At 39.4% G+C, this 19,429-nt stretch overlaps 1 protein-coding gene and 1 long non-coding RNA gene across 2 annotated transcripts in view; one reads left to right on the forward strand and one right to left on the reverse strand.

Annotated features, from left to right (window-relative positions):
* Positions 1-19,429, forward strand: part of LOC136104474 (uncharacterized) — a 120,517-nt gene that overhangs the window by 48,860 nt on the left and 52,228 nt on the right. Inside the window, exon 4 of the long non-coding RNA XR_011740284.1 lies at positions 12,067-12,188. This is a non-coding gene — a long non-coding RNA (uncharacterized lncRNA). The remainder of the gene's footprint in view (positions 1-12,066; positions 12,189-19,429) is intronic.
* On the reverse strand, positions 1,593-10,823 carry PLAU (plasminogen activator, urokinase). The gene is made up of 11 exons (XM_065843396.2): positions 10,760-10,823; positions 9,105-9,216; positions 8,230-8,284; positions 7,948-8,052; positions 7,239-7,404; positions 6,815-6,900; positions 6,490-6,679; positions 5,741-5,895; positions 4,615-4,755; positions 3,830-3,978; positions 1,593-2,965 (listed from the first exon to the last, which is right to left on the reverse strand). Exons 2-11 carry the CDS (start codon positions 9,162-9,164, stop codon positions 2,771-2,773), a joined length of 1,302 nt encoding a protein of 433 aa, XP_065699468.1. The 5' UTR covers positions 9,165-9,216; positions 10,760-10,823; the 3' UTR covers positions 1,593-2,770.

Consider the following 19,429-nt stretch of genomic DNA (forward strand, 5'->3'; position numbering starts at 1 on the left):
TCTGTTGACTTTAGTACTTCGATAAATGTTTAAATGAAAAAAATACTGAAGTGAGCAAGCTGTAGCATCCCAAAAGACATGATTAAAACATAGCATTTTTTTGTCTAAAACTATATTACCATTGCTTACTTTGTGCCCAAAGTATTCTTGGCCAACACTGATCAGGCTGTCCTGTTAATTAATGTCTAGAAAAGCAGTGAAGAGGTGCCTACTTCCTTGTCTTGCACAGTCTCCAGTCTCACAATCTGTCACAGGAGATCTCCAACTTGTGCTCTAGAAACAGTGCAATTTTAACTCCCTGCACAAACTTGAAACAGCAGTCCACAAACAGCACCCTTTTGCTGCGTAAATCTACCACCCACAGGGGTAACCTCTAGTAATAAATCTCAGTTTGCAGATCCCGATCACAAATTGTATTGCCAAACAGTTTACAGTCCAGTATTGTCAGTAACCATTTCATGTTTGAGTAGTGCTTGCTGACCCTGTGCGAGACAGGGCTGTCAGTTTGTTACTCACAGCACATTCACACTGTTGTCAACTCTCCCTCTTCCTGACAAGTCATACCCAAGCAGACCTGTGTGAGAAAGGAACTACTGTCCCACACAGTTTATCAAAGGGAAATTGAACTATAAAGACATGTGGCTTAACAATAACAGAGCTGGAAATAGTCCAGATGTTACATGCTTCAGTCTTGAGTCTATAGAACAAGCCTTCATTAAGATTCTTATTCCTGTCATTCCACCACTAATGTGCAAGGCTGATGTACCCAGCCTTCAGTAAACTACAAGATGTAGCATGTGTGCTTTTTGGAAAGAGATAATTTAGTTTATGCATTTTGCCTAGATTTTTAAAGGATTGCTATAGTTGAATTTGTACCTGAGCAACTCTGAATTCACAGTTGCCACGCTATGAAGTGAAGACATCAGTCTAAAATCTACTTGTGTTTATGTAGCTCATTTTTTATAAAGAAGAAAAAGAGAAGAAAAGGAAAAAGAAAAAAGGAAAGGAAAAAAGAATTTCACTTTCAGAGGTTTTTTACATTCTTTGGTATGTGTATATTAGCAATGCAGTTGACCTTAAGTAGTTGTTTGTTCTTAGCACTCTTTACTACAAGTTCTGCTCTAGCTAAACTTCTTTGTTGAAAAAGAAAATAAACTGAAATATAAATAAATGTTGCTTTCAGATGTAATTTCTACTAACTGAACTTTTGCTTAGCAGTACCTGATGTCAACTGCAAAAAGCTTCTTTTCAAAAATTAGTGTCCACAAAGAAGTACTGAGGGAAGCTGAAACTATCACTTTCCTTTTAGCACCTTTCTATATTGTTGCTTTGCATTCTTCCACATTCATTAGCATTTTAGTTAATGAGTGAACTTTTGATACCTATCTCTTGATTCGTCCTACCAAGCAATTTGGATCTTATTTCAGAGTAGTTCTGGAGTATGAGAACTGTATTCCCTTATGGTAAAGCCCAAGGAAGAAGGTTTGACTTTGCAGGTTCACCTGTTATTCCACAGCCACTTGGGAACAGCAAGTCTATGGGTCTAGATGGGAGTCCTGAAGCACCTGCAGCATGGATAGTGGATTCTCAGCACATCCTTCATCCTATGCTCTATGCTTTGCTATTAAACAGGAAGTTCAAACATTTATTTCAAACATGTATGTTTTACCAAGAAACTTCACAGTTCAGATTAAAACTTAATAATAGCAGTTCTCTTTGAATTGTACCCTTCACCTTTCAACAGAGACAGACACATAAGAATAAGAGTTTATTGATTTTTTTAACATTAATAATAAAAAAATAAGTTAAACACAGTAAAAATAAATAAAGATTGAGGTTCCAGCCCTCATACAAATACTTCAAATCTGTAAAAACTAAAAAAGAAAAAAGGCAAGTTTAAAAATAAAACCAGCATCAGTCTTGGGAAAAACTAAGTAGTTTCCATATAATACCAGTTAAATGAATTGAAATAAAGGCCTGACTTCTGACATCTGCAGCGTTCGATGAGTGCCAAGTCCTTAAATCCTCTCCTGCGTGCATAGGTATATGTAAAGAGGCTGCATAATCAGAATTTTCAGGGGAACCCTGCAGGCACCTTCACATGTGATCTGGAAGTCCAGTCAAGTTTCCAATTTCCCTTCTTGCAGCACAGTTCTTAAGTAGCATACATTAAGAGTTTGTAGCGCTGACACAGCTACAGGTGCCATCTTCCAGATTTTACTCTATGTTTGGTCTACACCAAGAGTTGCCTTAGTCTAAGTAGACTTTGGTCCTTCTTCACTCTTCAGCAACAATAATGCTGATACAGTTTCTTTTACTTTCTGATTCAAAGCCTGATCACCCTTCTCAGTACTGGTTTTAGTGGGTTAGATTTCTAGAACTTGGGTCTTCACTCATCACACAGAATAAGATTTTAGACTCATGCCATGTATAAAATGAATACTTGAGTTAAATAAGTTAAAACTTTACCAATGCTTCCAGGCCAAATGCTGGTTCTTCAATGAAGTGGACAGATAACTTGATATGCATAGTATTGTGCATGGGAATACTCATTTAAATATTAAATATTTTAGCTTCCCACTGAGTAGTTTTCATGTTAATTCATAGTAAGATAATATATCAACCATCTCTCTGCCTCAGGAACACTGATGTGAGTAGCAGACTACACACGCATTTAAAGGGAAAGCCTCTCATGATATTCAGGACTTTAGTGTCCTGTTACCAGTTTAGGCTTAATCTTGTTCATTTGATTCCAGATGTAGAAAAAAGGTCACTTCGGTTCAGGAAAAAAATGACTTTTGGTGCTGATTGCATTCATACTGGAGTCAATCCAGTTAAGATATTGAGTAACTCTGGTGTAAACGCCAGGCTTGTTTTCCTTTGCACAGCCTTCTCCCCAGCTGACAATCCCATAAAGCGTCATCCTGCCATTGTGTTCACAGACCATCGGGCCACCGGAATCTCCCTGACAACAGAAGAAGAGCATATTAGGCCATTTTCTGCAGATGGAGCCTCTGTAACAGGGAGCCTGTGATTATTGCTGTTCTATACTGAAACAAGTGTAAACACCTACGAGCTAAAGTTTTGATTTTTGAAAACACCACATAGGTGGAACAGAAGGCTCAATATCTGCTGTGACTTGAACACAGTCTGTAAGGTGTGGAATTCTCCAGCTCCCTCCAGCAGGGCACAGAGAGAATAGTTACCTTGCACACTTCCATCCTAAGTTTATAATCACAGATATTGGGATAGTGATAAAAAGTCAAAGCCAGCATGCCCAGTTCTTCATCACAGAATCAATTGTCTCATTCTCCATAAAGTACTTTTACACTTAAGGATGACACTTGTTCTTTTTGGTGGCTCATGTGGCCACTCCACCCAGTCAGTTGTGCAGGGAAGTAAATATAATTTTGAGGAATCTGTGGAATCACCATCACCCTATAACTCACCTTTTATCCCTTTGCGGAGCTACATTTAATGGTAAGAAAGTGCAAGCGGAGATTGGAGTAGCTGCCATATTCCTCTGATGCATATCTACCAGCCATTGCTTGAATAGATTGTAAATAAGGCCTCAAAGAATAATAATGGCTATGATACTGCACTCCTTGCACCTCCAAAAAAGGGTCTAGAGGGAATAACACCTAATTCTGTGTCCCAACCCTTTTCCATATGTTTGGCCACACTATGGGCCAGCTCCATTAAATGTGCTGAATTCCTGCTACGTGAAGAGAAACTCCTCTGAACAGTAGAATTACAAGATGCCACCAGCTGATTCATATAGTGTACACATATTTAAAATTATTTAGAAGATAAAACAAATCAGTTTTACCTTGCATGCATCAGTCATCCATGTGGGATCTCCAGCACAGACCATGTTGTCAGTAACTCTGATATTATCATAATATTCATATTTGCATTTTGTCTGTGATATTAAGTTTACAGTGGCTGACATTAGTCTTTGAGCATAGTAGATGTCATCTGCAAACAAAACAGCATTTAACTATTTCCACCATCCAAGACAAAAACCCAACACAAAAACCCCCACACACAACACCAAAACAAATAACACAACAACACCACTCAAACCAAACCCAACCACATAACACACACTTTCAGGACTTGAAAGAAATTCGCATAACTATTCCAGTTCTGATTTGAGGCTCTTATTACCCACTTAAGCAGTATTGCCTTACTTTTACTGTTAATTAATAGTTTTAAAGTGAAAAATGAGTGTTTCAAATGCAAACTTTATAGTTTGGTTTTTAAAGAGAAAGAATTTGGTATTTCTTGAAAGAAATTCTGCACAAATACAATCCTTTTTTAATCCTCCAACACAGTTTTAATTTTTTCTACTTCTCACCACATCAGGAATGAAAAAGTTGCCATGTTTTACACCTTTGCTTACTTTGTATGGTTCCCAAATGTGAGAAGCATCAGATTAAAACTGCCACGGACAACTAGAGATGACAACAAAGATCATCTTTGACAGGCACATGGAGTACATGGAATAATAGAAATTATTTTTTTTTAATCTTTTGCAGATTATGGTATAAAAATACATCCCGTTCCCACATAGTGAAAGTACAGTTTTGGAATGAGATGTCATTCACTTACAATAATCTTGTTTTCCATAGCCAGATATTTCACACTGGGTATTGTCTCGTAAGTAAAGGTTCTTCTCTGGCAAGCAGACTGTTTTGACATATTTGGATTCTACTGCACACTGTCCAGAATTTGTTCTTATCCGTATCAAAGCTGAGAAACAAGTCAGAGAAGATACAATTAGATTTGTAAAGCAGGTTTTTTTTCCCCTCAAGTTCTCTAACAATAGGAGCAGTTACAGTTAATGATAACAGTTGCAATTACATTTAGTTCTGGTTACACATGGTTCCTCTCATTGCTTTTGGAATGACATTAGGTCATTATTTAGTAACAACAAAATTAATTTCTCAGCACTAAGACTGGCAAATGTTCCAACTTGAACTTTTGTCCTGGAAGGATAGGGGCTGATAGCTCAGGGAAGATTCTTCTGCAATTGTATCTTCAGATGTTTTAAAACCTCAGCTTCCTGACTGGCTGTAGAGGGTGGCTCCAGCTGCCCTGCTGAAGAGAGGGCAGTTTATGCTGTACTTCTCACCAAAAGAGCTTATGAAGCTCTTCTTTGAGTCTTTTTCCTTAGTGGCAGTCATCTGGAAGGCATAGTTGAGTTCTAATTGCCAAGTGCAAGAGTGGCAAGTTTCTTCTGTGCAAGTTGCAAATACCCATCTCTGACTTGACTGGTTTAGGGATAGGGTTGTGAAAACCAGAGAGACTTACAAAAGTGGATTAATTCAGGATAACCTTTGGCTAATGCAGTACTTGATATGGCATTCTCATATTATATGATGAAAGGCAGTGCACACGCATTTTTTCATCATTTACTAAACATACAATGTGATCTCTGTAGGCAGAGAATAATATGGTAGAAATGGGATGCTGTCACCAGTGCTTATGGAGAAGCCATGCCTTATACAGGTCTAGAGATAAGACGGGCTTACAATTGACTGTATACAAGGTCATGTGTCTGACATGCCATGAACGAAATTTATACAAGCTCAGCACAGGCCTAGTTCTCAGAAGCACCTAGTTGCTGTTGCACTTCAGCTTATCTCCGATTCTACTTGTTTTAGATGTATGCCACAATTACATAGCCTTCAGCTATCCTCAGTGTTTTAACGGTTCACATTAAGATGACACTTACCAATATCATTCTCATTGCCACCTGTGTCATCTGTGAAGTGAGGGTGAGGGATGATGTCATCAACCATGAATTCTTGTTCTTTATCATCAGTCTCATTCAGTCTGGACTTGCCAAGGAAAACTTTGTAGGCAGATTTATTGAGTGGTTTTTTTGACCTGAATGAGAGTAAAGAGTTTAATGAAGACTACTGGTGTGTGAGTGAAGTCAACAGTTCAGATCCAGTCCCAGGTCTTTTTTCATGTTTACATTAATGCTGACAAGAAAAAGCAAAATTTAGCTTTGAAAACTGATCTAAAGGAAAGCATCCTGATTTTCCATTTGAAGGGCTTAAGATAGAGGTTCAGGCCAGGCATTGACTATAAGAATCCTCTGCAGGATGCCAGCAGGAATCAACTTTCCACAGGAAAAACAACAAAAAACACCCACAAATGTATTGCTCAACAGTTCATCACCTTTCAGTACAACTTTTCAGTTTTGGAAACACCTAAGGTAAAATGAAAGCCTGGCTCCAATTCAGGCTAAAATTGTTTAAATTGCATAATCCACCAAATAGTTTACATTTTGCTAGCTCATTCTGCCAGACTGGGACTTCCAGAGGACTCCAGGCCATGTTTGTGGCTGCTTTTCTTGTTTTGCTCAAAAGAGCATTCTTACTATGGTACATTTTGAAGGGTTGCTCAGCAAGCACCATGCAAAGAAATGAGTTGAAGAAAGTTGTAAGTAAGAAGGATGTGGAACTGTAAACTTACGCATCTGGAAAACAGTGTGCTGCGGTGAGCACCCAGCAAGGGTCGATGAGGCTGCCACCACACAGAAAATGGTCGATGCCCCTTACGTTTTGGAAGATGCCAGCTACCCAAGGCTGAGACTCAACCTCTGCCTGGCTTCCACCAACAATCTTGAAGTACTTGCTGATGCTCCTTTGACCACATTCACCCCCTATGAAAGGAGACATTTTGTTCAGATTTTCTTACAACTAAGCACCTTGTGCTACTAAAAAAAAAAAAAAAAAAAAAAAAAAAAAAACCCAAAACAAAAAAACCCTACTGTTGTTCTGAAACTGCTGTTACTTACCACACTTCTCTATGTTGCAGGGTGTTTCTTGAATGGTGAATCCCTTCTTGGTGTAACACCAGGGCCTGCTCCTTCCATTTGGGTTTCTAGAAGATAAAGGAAGTGTTCTTTTCATAAACACAGTTTAAAAACATGATAGTATCTTAGAATTCTAACTCTCCTGAAAAGGCCAAAAGTGTCCTGTTCCAAGATACGCCAGAGAAAATAATTGATAACTGACTATTACTGTTGCATACTGGGAATTTTGCAGTACAATCAGCTTCAGAGGTGAGAACTCTAACACTTCAAAGAGTCACATTCAAAATATTCTTAGTCAAAATTCAGTTCTAGCATTTTGTTGTTTTTCAAACATGTACCAGCACTTGAGGCACTTCTGGGGCTGTGGCAATAGAAGTCATCCTGGGAAGAGTGATGCTTTTCTTACCTGCAGTAGCTGTGTTTGCCCAGTCCAAGCTGCAAAGCATTCTTCAAGTCAGCATGGTAACGACCCCTCCTGATTACTGAGGGAAGGTCCCATGGCAGACACTCATCTTCTGTAGCCATTCCTCTGTAGTTCTCCCCATTGTCAGCATAGCATGTGCTGTCAGTGTCTGAGAAAATGAACATTTTGTTAGCAGCATGTTCTCATTTATGATTGTTCTGAGACAGAAATAATCTGTATGGATCCTTCTAATGAGAAAAAAGTTCATGCGTTACACTTGAACAGATTATGCAAAATGTGGACTGATTATATATTCTTAATATATTCTTTAATATAAAATTTATTCAATATGAAATTTGAGCACCAAGTATCTTCTGTTTTAAAGCACATATGTTGCTGTTGCTTCTTTAACCATTTAAGTGTACTTCACAATATAATCAGTTCTTCTGCTTCTGGACATTCCCAGACAAATTCACTTTTTTCACCCCAAAATAAAACATTTGTGAGGTAGACAAAAAAGTTAGAGATCCTGAGTTTTGCACCAATATTTAGTTATTTCTCCTTACTTGGTCTGGTAGCACAAAGTGCTAAAGGATAATCAGTCATGTGTTTATGGGTAATACCTCACTTGCCATTTAATATTCATGATTTGCCAGTCTTTTTAGATATTTTTGATCAATTTAGTTAGTATTAAGGAAGATAGATACTCTACCTAGTTCACAGTGAATCCCTAAATATCCGTCTGGGCATATGCAACGATTAATTCTGCTAAAGAGGTAGTAGGTAATGCAGGTTCCTCCATTCAAACAATGGCATTCTGGAAGTAAGAGACATCACTAATTAGAGGCAAAACATTTGAATGATGAAGTGAAACATAGTTGCAAACTAAGTTTTAGGTGTTTAAGTATCATTAAGAATCTTCCTTCTTAATTGAAGATGTAATTGCAGGATAATAAGCTCTCTTTACTTTCAAATAGAACAAGCAGATATTTACCCTTGTGATCTGATCTGTGTTTATATGGCAGCCTGTAGTGCTTCTTGCTATAAACCTAAAGGAAAAGAGAAAAGGATTTTAAGGCAACAGTTTCTATTATGTGGCTTGATTGTCTTTTATGGGCCAAATCTCTGTTCCCTGATGCATCCATTCAGCAGTTTAGTTTTTTGCATGCAGTTACTAGCTGAACCTGCTCTGTTGTGAAGGAAGAGTGGAACTCTACTTAAGTAAGGCAGAATGGGGAAGGACAAAAAAAAACACCAAACAAACAAAAAAACAAAACAAAAACCACCACCACAGCTGGATATTTCTTTTTCTATTGAATTAAGTAAGATTAGGTTTTTAGTACACTTTTCCCAGAGGTCAAGTGGTCTTACCTGAGTTGAAACAAGTAATGATAACAATATAATTCCCTAATGTTGGTGAATGGCTCTGCTGATAGATATCAACCATCATACAAGTTGATACTCAAAAAGATTCAAATTCATATCTGTTCCTCCTTTTTTAGCATCACACTTTCAAGTACAGGAAGTTAAAATTTAGCTAAGGCCCAATATCAACCTCCATTAAAGACCAATGAGCTCTTGTTACTCAGTGTCCATGTCTAAAAGCTAGATTTCTTGGTTATTGCATGTTGCCTTCACTATGAGAATGCCAGCAGACATCTTAGAATGGAGCACAATCAGAAGAAAAACCAAAGGGTTCAAAACTGTGGTTTTTGGAGGTATATGTGCAGCATACATATATGTACATGCAAAGGCAACAAAAAGGAAAATTCAAGTCAAAAGCCTACCACACTGTTCAAAGCAGAAGTATAATCAAAACCAGAAGTGGATCTAAGTGAACCCCCCACCACCATTTATTTCAAAACTTACGGAATCCAGTCCCGTGACAAGCATGCCCAGGGTTACTGCGAGGAAGATGAGTAACTTCATATTGTTAGTTAACTTGTCACTTTGTTCCTCTTCTATCTGAATTGTTTTGATTCTGAAAATAAGAGAGGAACTTAGTGTCATGTTGTAGTTTTCAGTGTCAGCTTTCTTCATTCTGTTGCCTTCTATTGGTTTCAGAATAAGCCACAACATAGTTGACAGAAGAACTATGCATTAACTTGCTGTGGAATGTCTTCTAATTATTTCCACATATTAAATTACAGGTTATTGTTTGATGCTTTTTAGTACATTCAGCAGTACAACCATAACTTTTTTTAGTTTAAATGAAGCAGAGAAAGAGAAATTGGAAAAATTCATGTTGAGTTTCTACAGCATGGGCTAACACTGAAATTGGCAGATGGATTTAGTTGCTGTCCAGCTGTTTGTACCTATTTAACTGATTATTACTACCTTGCAACAAAAGCACTGAACACCCACATTTAAAGTATGAAGGGGAAAGCTCCTTTTTCATTATATCTGTAGTTGCTAACTGCATCTTGTTGATGTTAGCTACCTACATGAGCCTGGCTACCTCACTGAGTGCCTCTGGCCACTGTGAACTCTGCAAAGTCTGGTCTTGATGTTACCTCATGTATTTACAGTATTGGAGAGGCTTAAAACATATTCTGTCATGATTTCTTATCCGCAGCTACCTCTTGGAGCCAAGCATGTACAGCAATCTTCCCAAGAGTGGCTGTTAAAAAACAACTAGCTTGTAAAAACAATGTGGGAAGATTGCTATTATGTACCCGTATGCCTTTTTTTTTTTTTTTTAAATTGCAATGCAAGTCATGGGATTTTTTTTTTTAAAGTGTCCTCAGTGCTAGAAAACAGGAATTGATTTGTAAAGGATTCTGTGGGAATCCTAGTTATATCTACATTGGCAAGCAGTGCAATGCAGTTAGGAGAGGCTGTGCAGAACTGATTTGGTGCTGAACACCTGCTCCACACTGTCTCTGCTTCAGAGGTTTTTACATGGGATTAGTTCTAGTTTCTCCTGCAGACTGAATGCCTGCTGGTATTTGGAGTACATCTTCTAGTTCACTTTTATTCAGAAACACAGTGCAAGTACTCTAGAGCCGCTCACTGGTGTGAACAAGGACATGAGAAATAAAGACCATCAGTAGATTCATTTAAAATAAAACCTGACATGAACTAAACCAAAATGCTGATGCAGATACACCCTTTGCTTACAAGCATGTTTGGTAATGCAAGAAAGCAAATCCTGCCTCAAGTACTTAACACACAGTTTTCAGATTCAGCTGAGATTTCTGCAGATATATCTTCCCTCAAGCATTTTTTGTATTAGGATAATTATATTTAGGATACTTGGCATCTCTGCAAGTAATTTGTCATTTGTTACCATAATTAGTTTCCAAACTTAGCACCACAAATAGCAGTACTGCTGATTTTGTGTTAACATTATGATATACTGTACCTTGTAGAACAGATCTTCCTCTCTACTGAAACACTATGTTATAGGAGATTTTTATACATTTTTCTTTTTAATTTAAAGAGCAATCCCTTAATTCTATTCGATTTGTACCCAGCATTTGTGTCCTTGAATCGCGAGTCGGTTTTAAAGGCATCGCACTTACCAGCAGCGCCGAAGCCCCGCGATCCCTGCCGGTGCCAGGCGGGCGCAGAGCGGCAGCAGCCCCAGTGCGGCGCGGGCGCTATAAAGGCCGAGCCGGGGCGGGGCTGTGGTTGCTGCCGCCCCGGGGCGGGGCTGCCCGCCCGCCGCCCCCCACGGGACCTGCGGATGCCTCGGCGTTTACCTTGCTGCAAACGAAAGTTGATGAAGTGACTCAAGATGGGGAATTTTAAATCCTGCTTTTTAGTTTCGGGGGATGTGGGGGGGTTACGGTCAGGGCGAACGAACAACTGGATTCAGGGTTAAATTTCTGTAATAGGCTCCTGGGCTTCCCCGCGGCTGTTAGCAACTTCGGGGCATTTAGAGAAACAAAAGAGAAATGTGAGTGACAGCAATGAGGATGGCTTGTGTTGAAACATGCCTAGAGATACGAACGAGCATGGTGTATTTTATTCATATGGTGATAACTATAATGTGAGAAGCACAAATGACTTGGTAATTAATAGAGGATTAAATTGATTCAGGTGTGGGTTAAACACAGCCCACTGGGAGGGGGTATTGGGCTAGAATGTACGTTTGAGGCACTGAACGTGTTGGCAGAGAGCTGCCTCCAGCTGAAACGCAGGGCATTTGCGGCAAGCAGGGTGCATTCCTCATGCCAGCTGGAATCTGTTAGGACACAGGGCTCACAGCAGGGGTGAAAATAACTTTCTGCAAAGCTACTTACAGCTCCCTCACTCTGCTGTTCCTGAGAAATTGTTCATGGTTTCCCCATAATTTCTATTTTCTGAAGAGATATTAAAAGTGGGGTTGTTTTGTAAGATATGGATGGAGATGTGAACTGGCAGATGTCTATCTAAGAATGCAGGCCCAGCAAAAGAGATAGGCTTTGCTAGTCCAGTCAAATGTGATTTTTCACATTATGCTGTGATATTGTAGCAATGCAGTGAATAACAGCAAACCAGCACACAGTATTTGTGGGTACATTCATGGGGTTTAGCTTCAGGTAGTGAAGGTGACTAAGCTGAGGCAGGTCTCCATAGGATGTGTAGCTGATGAGGAGCAGTTTCTTCAGAGGCCAGGTCAGAGCAAGAAGTAATCCGAGTTTCCCTCAAGAGGAATGTTTTCATAAATGGAAATTCAGAGCTTAAGGAGACCACCTTTCTGCATTTGACATCTAAATTCACTGGTATGAATATGGTTTAGCTTTCTTCTTTCCTTCCCACCTTCTATTTGTGCCAAGTCTGTGATATAACCATACCTTTATTTGGGTACTTTGGCCACTTACATTCTCTATTCCTTTCTGTTCAGGTCTTCAAGCTCATGTCAGAACAGACCTCGCATCTGCCAAAAGCATGCTAAATTCACTTCACTGAATGTCAGGAACTGAGTCAAGAGAAACGGTTCAGCTGGAAGACCAAAAATGAATATAGGTAAGGAACAAATCTGTCTAAATTTCAGGAGACTCATTTTTCTCACTCGCTCTGGTGACTGAATATATCAACATCACAAGCAGTTAGATCCTCTAAGAAACAGGACAGAAAATATCATGGTAGAATCCCTATAGAAGGTTCTTCACTTCAGATGAGTGGCTGTGGAGTAAATTTATCCTAAGGGATAAATTCTGTGGGGTGGAATGGAAATAATTTCTATTTTTAAAAGCAGTTTGAATAATTTACTCACATAAAAAATTTTAATACACCAACCTTACAGATAATAAATGAAGAAATGGGTCATGGTTTGATTCAGCAGGGAGAGCAGGGAAGGGTCAAGGTGCCAGGAAGAGGAGAGGTCCTCGGGGCTGGGCAGGTCCTCTTCTTTCTCCTCCACACTCCCAAGGAAGAGGTGCTAGGCCTTGGTGGCTTTCTCAAACTCTCCTTCTGGAAAAAGTGTCAACCTTAAAGCATCTAGGTGTCCTCTTTCACATTTATTGTTCCCTGAGAAGTGCTGTAGAAATGTGAGCAATTACCTTCTCCCTGAAGCTGTGTAAGTGGCACCTGTTCCTCATTTTCTCCCTAAAACCTGAAGATTCATACTTGTTTCCCAGGTGCAAGAGCCAACAATTTTTGTTGCCTTCACTCTGGCACAAGATACAGCAAGATTCAAACCTCACTTTTTCTACTATTTGTCATATACTTAGGTTTTACTGAAACACTGTATTCTTTTATTCTCAATGATGAAATATACCTAAAAGGCCACGAGGAGAATTGACCCGAGCTGTGGTGTTGCTTTGTTGATATGAGTCTGGTAACAGTGATCAGAAACTCTGCCATGTTTGCAGTACAGCTTTAGTGCCATCAAATTCCTTTGGTCTAAATATTTGCACCTGGATAGGTGGGTTAATTATATTAGAATGATTGAACTGAAACTGTGGTTTAGCAGAGAGATATCCAAGCTAGCTGCAAATGAGTTTGCTTTGCTACTGCAAGTAATCTCACAGCAAACAGGGCTGCATGATCTCTTTGAGTATTAAGTGACTCTTATGGGAGCAGAAATGGATGAGATAATTTCCAGTGCCTGAGTTCACTGAGCTGGCTGATGGTTGGCACAAGAAGATCTGAACTGAGGCTGCAGCTGAAATGAACCCTTGGACCCTTGTAATGTGTCCTGTCTTAAGGCAGAGACCTTGGAAAATCTGTAGCCTGGCAGTTCTGGCAAGACCTCCACCTGCCCTCAAAGCTGGATCTGCCTGTACAGGTGGGAAATGCACAGGCCCAGGAGGTGGGAGGGGTGAAATAGGACCAGTTCTGCTACCAAGAGGCTTTTGGTATCTTCAGGGTAGGGATTTGTTCATTACTACATGTCTTGAGAGTTCAGAAGGGCCCTGTTACAAGCTATATTATCTCTCCAGAATAGGATTGTGATAGGACAGAAGAAAAGAAGGTCTTTATAACTCAAAATCAAAGTAGTATGGCAAGAACAGTGAACAAAATGAAATCCCTACTGAAAGATTCTTGGTAAAATCTGTTTTCCCAGTAGATACTGATTAATGACAAGCCACTGGCCTTAAGAGAGAAACTCTTGTGCAGACCCATGAACAAGTTTTGTATTTTGAAAGCCACTTTCTGCTTTTCACTGCTTAGTTCTTTTTCCTTACATGTGTCTGTGGTTTCATCACTTTGGTCTCTTACCTGAATTTGGCAGAGGTGTGGGCAGGTTGGTATGGGGGAAGACTTCTGAAGAAGAGAAGGTGCTACAGGAAGTGGTATGGGTTACCTTGCCGAAGACAGTTTACACGCTTAGTAGGAGTACAGTCTCTAAACAAGAAAAATCAATTCACAAAATGTACAGTAATTCATTTACATAGTCAGGGCTGTTAATAATAGGGCTTTATATATTTCTCTTGTCTGTACCTGGATTATAACACAGGCTAAAGAAAATATATATGCCTATTATGAGATGCTCCTGTGATCCAAGTGTGTGAACCCCTTGCAGTCATATAGTACTTCTCTCAAACAGAGTGGATCCAACCCTGGAGAGCAAGTAGGATCAGACCCGTGGTCAGGCAGGTCTTGGTTTACTGTGATTCTGCAATTTAGTTTTTAGTTACAGATAAATATGTTGCTGATTCTTTTAATTTATAGTTGAAGTAACTTGAATGTTTCAGGCTCATCGCCTAGCCTGACTTAGCAAATTTAGAAGAGATAACATTCCATTCCAACTAGATGAAGACACTGACCCTCTTAAAGAAATATAGGGTTTTTATCTTGTGGTGGTGTGCTGAAAGAGATAGTGAGGTTTGCATTGTTTTGCGGAAATTGCTGAGGTGGAGGTATTATTAATTCCAGTGTTCGTTTTCATAGCTGATGATAAAATATTAAAACTAAAGAGAATACTGTCCACCATACATTGGTTCTGATGGTCCATCAGTAAACCCCAAAAGGACAGAATTCATGGAGAGTTAAGTAACCTTGTAAATATTAGTAAAAAGAACTGCCACAGAAGTACTCTTTGATCGGGAAAAATTTCCCTTACTGTGGCATCCTGTCATTCCACACTCGTTTTCTTTGTCAGGGACACTCACTAGCCTAATAGGAATCTGCACACACTTAAAATTACAGCCATGCTAAGAGCCGTGCTCCTGAAATCCTGTCTCTGTGAGCAGGCACTTCTGCAAGCCCCTGCTGAAGGGAGTGGGGCTCAGTGCAGGAGCAGCAGCCCCTTCTGCTCAAGGCGCTTCGAGACTCAGGGCTCAGATATGCCTGAGGCTTTATGATTCCTTAAGTCTGGTGGTTGTGTGGAACACGTTCTGGTTTGTATCACATATCACTAATACCACAATTATATTTATTTAGGCAACATGGCTTCCAATTAAATAGAAAAATCATTTGCAAGTACTTGCTACTCATGGCACATTAAGAAAGAGTAGGTCTAAATTTGCCTATGAGCAGTTACCTGTACCTGAATCTCTGTCACCTCATATAAAAGAGTGGCGTTAAGTCTTACACTCAGTATTTAGTCAGTGATTAAGAATACAAAAGCTAAGAAAACACCTAGATCCTTTTGACATGACTTGTCATCTCTGTAAGGATAACAGTTGGGTGGGGTGTGGTTTTTGTTGTTTTCTTGTTTGTTTGTTGTGTGGGGTTTGTTTTTTGTTTTTGTGTGTGTGTGTGTGTGTGTGTGTTTGGTTGTTTTTTGTTTGGTTGTTTTTTTGTTTGTTTGGTTGGTTTTTTTAAAGATAATAGCTTGTCACTGAATTAAGTAGCCCCAGCTATTGGTGTAGAAGGTAAAGGATATAGCTATATTTACAACAGCTTTGCGTATTGGAATGTGGCTTCAAAATCAAATAGTATTGGGTTACTGTAAATTTTGGATTATGGCAAAAAGCATTTCAAGTCAGTCATAAAATGTTTTAGGACTTTAAGGGAATTTTTTCCAGTACTAATTTGCTTTAGAATAGTCTAGATTCACCTTTAAAAACATGAGCACTTTTACAATAAAACATTTGTATTCTCACTTTGATACTAGCCAACTTAATTTTTTAAATCAGTTTGCTTCTAGCTCTTGAGATAATAACAGGTATGTCTGAATAAACCAATAGATTTTTATATGTAAACCAATATATTTTTATATGTAAACCAATAGATTTCAAATGTTACATTATCACCATTCATAAAGTTTAAAATATACAGCTCACTCTTTAATCTTATTCTCTCAATTTACAGCTTGCATGAGTCCCAGGAATTTCCAGAGTAGCTGATTTTAAGTTGAATGTGATTCATAATTCTTGTACTTTAATGACTCTTGATTACTTGTCAGTTGTTTGTGGTTGGAATCTGGAGCAAATGGTGAGCTCATTTCCTTTAGGTATAATTCAGCTACTCAGGTTTCTTTGTTTATTTAAAATTTCGTTCCTTTTCCTTGCTGCCTACAGATTTTCTCTTATCTGTCTTATCTGTATGGGTAGATGTAGCAGAGTGTATCAGTTGAGGGCCACTGTGCTCTCTCTGGAAGTGTGTTGACACTACTTGTTGCTTTGCAAACAGCAAGAGCAGCCAGCCTTTATCTCTGAACTAAGCCAGTATAATAAAAAACTTGCAAACTTGCTTCAGTCACAACAAGAAACCAAGTGTTGTTGGCTCAGCTGTTTTATTACACTAGGAAAGGATGTGGTTGAAGCTTTAAAGCAATATAATGCCGCTCAAGCACAGTTTTGTTGGATACTCCAGCTGCATTCTTCAAAGCGACTGGGTGAGAAGTTGACTCTGGGTACAGGCTGAGCGTCTTGAGCACCTGTGAAATCCCCTGTCACTGGGCTCATTTCATTCATCCGTAGAAAGCAGCTACTTGACGAATGTTCTTTTTTTCTGGTATACAATGTTTTGTTGTTTCAATGAGCTGTCCGGATACGGATATTATTTTGAACAGCAATGATCACATCTGAGGATTTCTTCATCAGCTTCATGTGCACCTGCTTTTAAACTATGTTTTGTATCTCATTTAGCATTTATGAAAATCCATTGATTATGAAAATCACCAATCTCTCTGTTTGTTGAAATTACTCAATCAAGACCCCTAAAATCTAAAAAAATAAAAGATTAGTCTGAGCTACAGATGTTGTGTCCAGACCCTAATAGCTTAAAATTATGTTTGTGTTTAGGTCTAGGCCTGTCTTCAGTTTCTAGTTGCTGGTAGCATTGGGGGAAACCCAGAAAAGAAGACTGCAATGTCTGAAGCTAGAAGGCAGAAAGCAAATACAGAGTTTTTTAGGGATAAAGCTGTGCGTCTTTCAGTGATCTTAAGTTCTGAAGTAGGATATTTTTCAAAGGAATCCTGTCTGCCTGCCATTGACTGATCTGGAATAGCACATTGAAATCTGACATTGGAAATTTACAGAAATAGCTGGCTTGGACTATTATTTTGCAGTGCGTCAGTCAATCAGATTCACATTCCACAGGAAACGAACAAACTGAGGCATGCCAGTTGGCAGGATTCTGGAAAAAAAATTTGCTAAAAACTAGGAAGAAAGCAAATTTGGGAGGATGAATTCTGTGTGCTGTAGCCCAGTGATGATGTGTCCAGAGAAGCAGCATACCTTAACCTCCTATGCAATACAGCCCAGGCGAGAAAATTGGCACTGCTCATCTGTGAGAGGCTGCTTGGGAAGGTCATTTAGGATTCCACTCCTTCCTCCTCCATCTTTGGCTTTCCTACTCATGAAGGAAGATAATAAATGCCTAAACTAACATCGACAGTTCCTACCTACAGGGAAGGAAGTGGTGATTTTACAGGCTGCCCTGCCAAGCAGCACTAATATTGTAACAGGTGTCTTAGTGGAGAGACAGCTAATTGTGCCTGCTCTTAGCAGTTTGGCCTCCAGGGAGAAAACAGCATGTTGTACAGGTCTTATACCTCTCAGGTAAAAGTCAGGGCTGCAGGATCAGTGACAGGGAGCCCTGTCTGCCGGGTGAGTAGCCGGTGGGCTGAGTGTATCACTTGTTGCTCACCAGAGATGCAGATTTCTTGCAGCTATGTCACAGATTTCTGCTACCATCCTTAAATGCAGGATTGTTATGACTGTAACTATCCAGGTACCATAATAGTGGACAGCAGCATTAATTTCTAAAGCATTGATTATCTAAATAAATACAAGCTACAGAAAAATAACTCTATCATCGTAACATTAATGACATTAGTCACAGACTGTTCTATGAAGTACTGAAAAATCTCTGAATTAAAAATACACCCCTGGTAATTTACAGCTGAAGGAAAAGCACACCAAATGCAGCAAGACAGGAGTGCAGAGATCCCACAGGGCAGCACTGCCCAGTGTGACAGGCAGAGTCTTTCTGGACTTGCAAGTGAACAGCTGTTGAACAATTCAGAGGAAAAAGAGTTTTAAGGAGAAAAAAAATAAGTTGCTTCCTGGGTGCTGTTGAACAACAGCATTCTTCCTGGATAAGCTCATAAAGAAACTGTGCTGAGAAGAAAGGGGAAACACAATTAGCTTGGGTACTCTAATAATAGCACATATCTTGGGTGCTCTAATAATAGTACTTATCTTTTCTCCCCCTCCCACTCCTTCGGATGTTTTGACTGCAGTCTTCCTTTTTCTTTCTATTTAGCTTCCTGTAACCTATTTCTAGTATAGACACTGTGCTACTTTCCCTAATCTTTACTTGCTGATTGTTATTTAAAGTTGATAGTTTAAGTAAATACATCTCTAAAGCAAGTTGTGCTTGCTCTTCTGCAGGAACTTTAACACCTATCCTCTCTGTGGCAGTTGTAGCTTTTATTGATAGCCGAAGAGGAAAAAGAACAACAACAACAAAAGAGTGAGATTACAGAGCCATCTCATATATAATAAGCACAACAGAAAAAAAAAACTTTTTGAAACATTTTTTGTTTGCAACATAAGCCCTTTTTCTGTCCTACACAATGTCTTCCCAAGGAAGGTTTTGGCACATAGTAGCCTGTCATCAGTACCACCAAGGGTATTCCTGCCAGAGGGCAGAAATACTTTCTGTCTCTATGGCTTTTTTCTTGGCCATACAGACCACTTGTGCCATTCTGTGATTTTGGTTAGAACTGTTGGAAATTACAATATTTTATTTCTTCTGAAATATATGTGGGTTTTGATAAAAATATCTCAAATTGAGATACAACAATACCCCACTCATTGGGACTTTTTAAAATGGCTGTGGAGTGTGTCTGCCTGTTGTTCCTCTGGAGGTGTCAGGAGTACAGTCTCTTGTTTCTATGGACCCAAGAAGTGAGAGAGGCAGGTGTTTACAGGGCAGATGGAGAAGGCGAGGTGTAGAGCAGAGTCTGTGCTAATAAAACTGTGAGGCTCAGCATATGGGGTTGCATGCTGGTACGGTTGTAGTCATGATCAGAAAGGCAGAGTGGAACGTGGGGTGAAGGGAGAGGCAGTGTTAAGTGTTGTTTGCCTTTCAGAAACTGCTGTGGTTTAGCCAGGAGAAGGGTAAGAAAGAAGTGTTATTGAGTAAGTAGTTGTCAGAAATGGAAGAAGAGCACAGTAGCAAATGAAGGTTGTGCTGGAAAAGGTTGAAAACCACTTCTCCCTGGATTTAATATCAGAAAAGTTAGTAAGTGGACAGTGGAGGCTGGCCACACAGGTTAATCAGCAGCAGTCAGCATCCAAAGGATGAATGCGAAAGGGTAGGCCTGGAAGGTATAGGTCATGAGATATCCTGAGAGTGAAAACAAA

Source organism: Patagioenas fasciata, chromosome 8 (assembly GCF_037038585.1).
Source record: "Patagioenas fasciata isolate bPatFas1 chromosome 8, bPatFas1.hap1, whole genome shotgun sequence".
Lineage (NCBI taxonomy): Eukaryota > Metazoa > Chordata > Aves > Columbiformes > Columbidae > Patagioenas > Patagioenas fasciata.